We start from the raw sequence: 2,234 nt of genomic DNA on the forward strand, positions 1-2,234 counted from the left end.
TATAGTGTTTAAAGCATCACAAGTGGGAAAACATTTACCTCTGTGTGTGCAGTGTGAAAAGGGATTGATCAACCAGGAGGTAGAGGTGGGATAGAATGAAATAAGACATCAGTGAACTCCATATAGCCATACTGAAATATGAGTGATTTTTTTCTCAAACCCTACTGTAAACATTTCTTCTGAATTACTTTTAGCCCCCCCGCCACAATACATAAAAGCTGTGTGGTCATATGTTCTAAGCATGATGCATATACTTGCAAGCGGACAGAGTAGTAATAAATATTTCCTTTATTTTGCACAGATTAAGGACACATGAAACATAACCCAATAGGGCTGTGAAGTTAGAAGATGATTAGACTGGAATTCACTGGTCATTCTCATAGTCAGCTGGGTTCTTCCTCTTTCCTTGTTCATATACTTGGTTTCCCCAAGTGTAGGTCAGATACATCAGCACAAATGCTATAGAAAGACAGGGAAAAGATAACTTTACAAGGTGAGCGTTTTCATTTCCATGAATTCTGCACCCACTATGCAGGTTAATACCAGGAATACTGTTTATCTCCATGCAGTCCAAAGACAACATTGGTCTAATCCTGTAATCGAAGGCGTTTATGTCATTAACTCGATTTCGAACTTTAAAAAAAAACAACTTTCAGATCGCGTTTCGCTGTAAAGAGAACTCTTCATCTGCGTCTGCAGTTCCAACCTGAGAAATTCAATAACTTCACCTATACTTACGAGGTGCAACTTTAAACACCTGCGATCTGAACCGTCTCCACACATTGGGGATTCCTTTGGAAAAGTAGTTGGGAAACGCCTTCTGTTCGAAGGGAGACAGGGTGTAAGTGATGATATGCCTGATTCTGGACAGGTCTCCGAAGTGTCGGCCCATTTTCTCAGGAAAATAATCTGGAACACAAAGGTGATGTTCGGTCTCACAGTCCATCAAACAATTGTTAAAAAACAAAAACCATGCACATCTTAATTAATTTTAAATATAATCACCTCGGATTAAAATTAAAAAAAAAACGTCTGCAAGTCTGAATCTAATTTTAACCCCAAAGAAACCACAACACAGTCGATATTACTGATATTTTAGTTTTGGTTTTACCAATATACAAATGTCTTAATACCTGACAATCATATCAAGCAAAAATAAAAAAGAGTGAGGGATACCAAACACATATGCAGATATATGTTAAAAAAACATTAATTAACTTTTATGTTACGTAGTTTTTAATGAAGGCCATAGGCTTTAAACAGTCCCTCTCCTCTCAATAAACTCCAATTTAAAACTAATTTAGATATTCTATAATTTTCGATTTAGTGTCAAATCCGCGTGTGATTTTCGTGCAATTTACAACTACAGTCACAACTAAAGCACAAACAAAATCACACAATGTGAAAGGACAGACCAATATGATGAGCATTTGTATGAAAAATGGCATTTGGATCTTTTAAGGAGACAAGTAGGCCGATTCCTTTCGAAAAACTAACACTGCAGTCTACAATTTAGACGTGCTATTCAGCTCCAGAAGACCTTGCTTTGACTTTGATCTGCGGAAAAATTGAAACTAGAATTCCAAGTCGTCAACCAAACACAAACAATATTAAAATACTCAGCAATGCGGTAGACTGCAGATACTATTGACTGATCTTATTATTCGCGTTTTACAGTTTTTTACATGTTAAACATCTAAAAACATCTTACCTCCTTGTCTCTAATGGCGAACCGCGGACTGACGTATGACACAGTCTTGGTTTAAGTATCAGAACCGCATTTCTCTCGGAATGTGGTTTCTATGCTTCGCGAGTGTTCAGGATGTTTCACATTATTTCCGGCTCGCTGCGAGGACAACGGGAAAACTCGTTACATAAAAGCAGAGAGCAGACAATTAGATTCAATTAAAAGTTCAAATGAACATTTCAACATGCGGAGATATCGAAAATTTCTGCCAGCTCTTCTCCAAAAGTGAATAGAGCTTCAACAGATTTTGCAGCATTAGCCGGATATGCTGTTGCCATCAGAGATGCACTAGCGACATCTTCTACACAAAAAAAAACAATACTAAGGAAAATGTCTCAGTCAAACGATAGAAAAGGATCATTGTTAAGCATCATTAAGCATAACGTGTATCATCAACTTCAGACACAGGATGAGTGAGGATCACACTAAGATTCTTATGTGTGATCTATCAGTGGCTTATCCCAACCATATTGCACCCAATTCACTC

General features: G+C 37.5%; 1 protein-coding gene across 1 annotated transcript; it reads right to left on the minus strand.

Moving 5' to 3' along the window:
- Window positions 1–270: 270 nt before the first annotated feature.
- Window positions 271–1,818, minus strand: uqcrq (ubiquinol-cytochrome c reductase, complex III subunit VII). The gene is made up of 3 exons (XM_006631810.3): window positions 1,712–1,818; window positions 739–909; window positions 271–459 (listed from the first exon to the last, which is right to left on the minus strand). Exons 2-3 carry the CDS (start codon window positions 890–892, stop codon window positions 365–367), a joined length of 249 nt encoding a protein of 82 aa, XP_006631873.1. The 5' UTR covers window positions 893–909; window positions 1,712–1,818; the 3' UTR covers window positions 271–364.
- Window positions 1,819–2,234: the final 416 nt, after the last annotated feature.

Source organism: Lepisosteus oculatus, chromosome 11, assembly GCF_040954835.1.
Source record: "Lepisosteus oculatus isolate fLepOcu1 chromosome 11, fLepOcu1.hap2, whole genome shotgun sequence".
Classification (NCBI taxonomy): domain Eukaryota; kingdom Metazoa; phylum Chordata; class Actinopteri; order Semionotiformes; family Lepisosteidae; genus Lepisosteus; species Lepisosteus oculatus.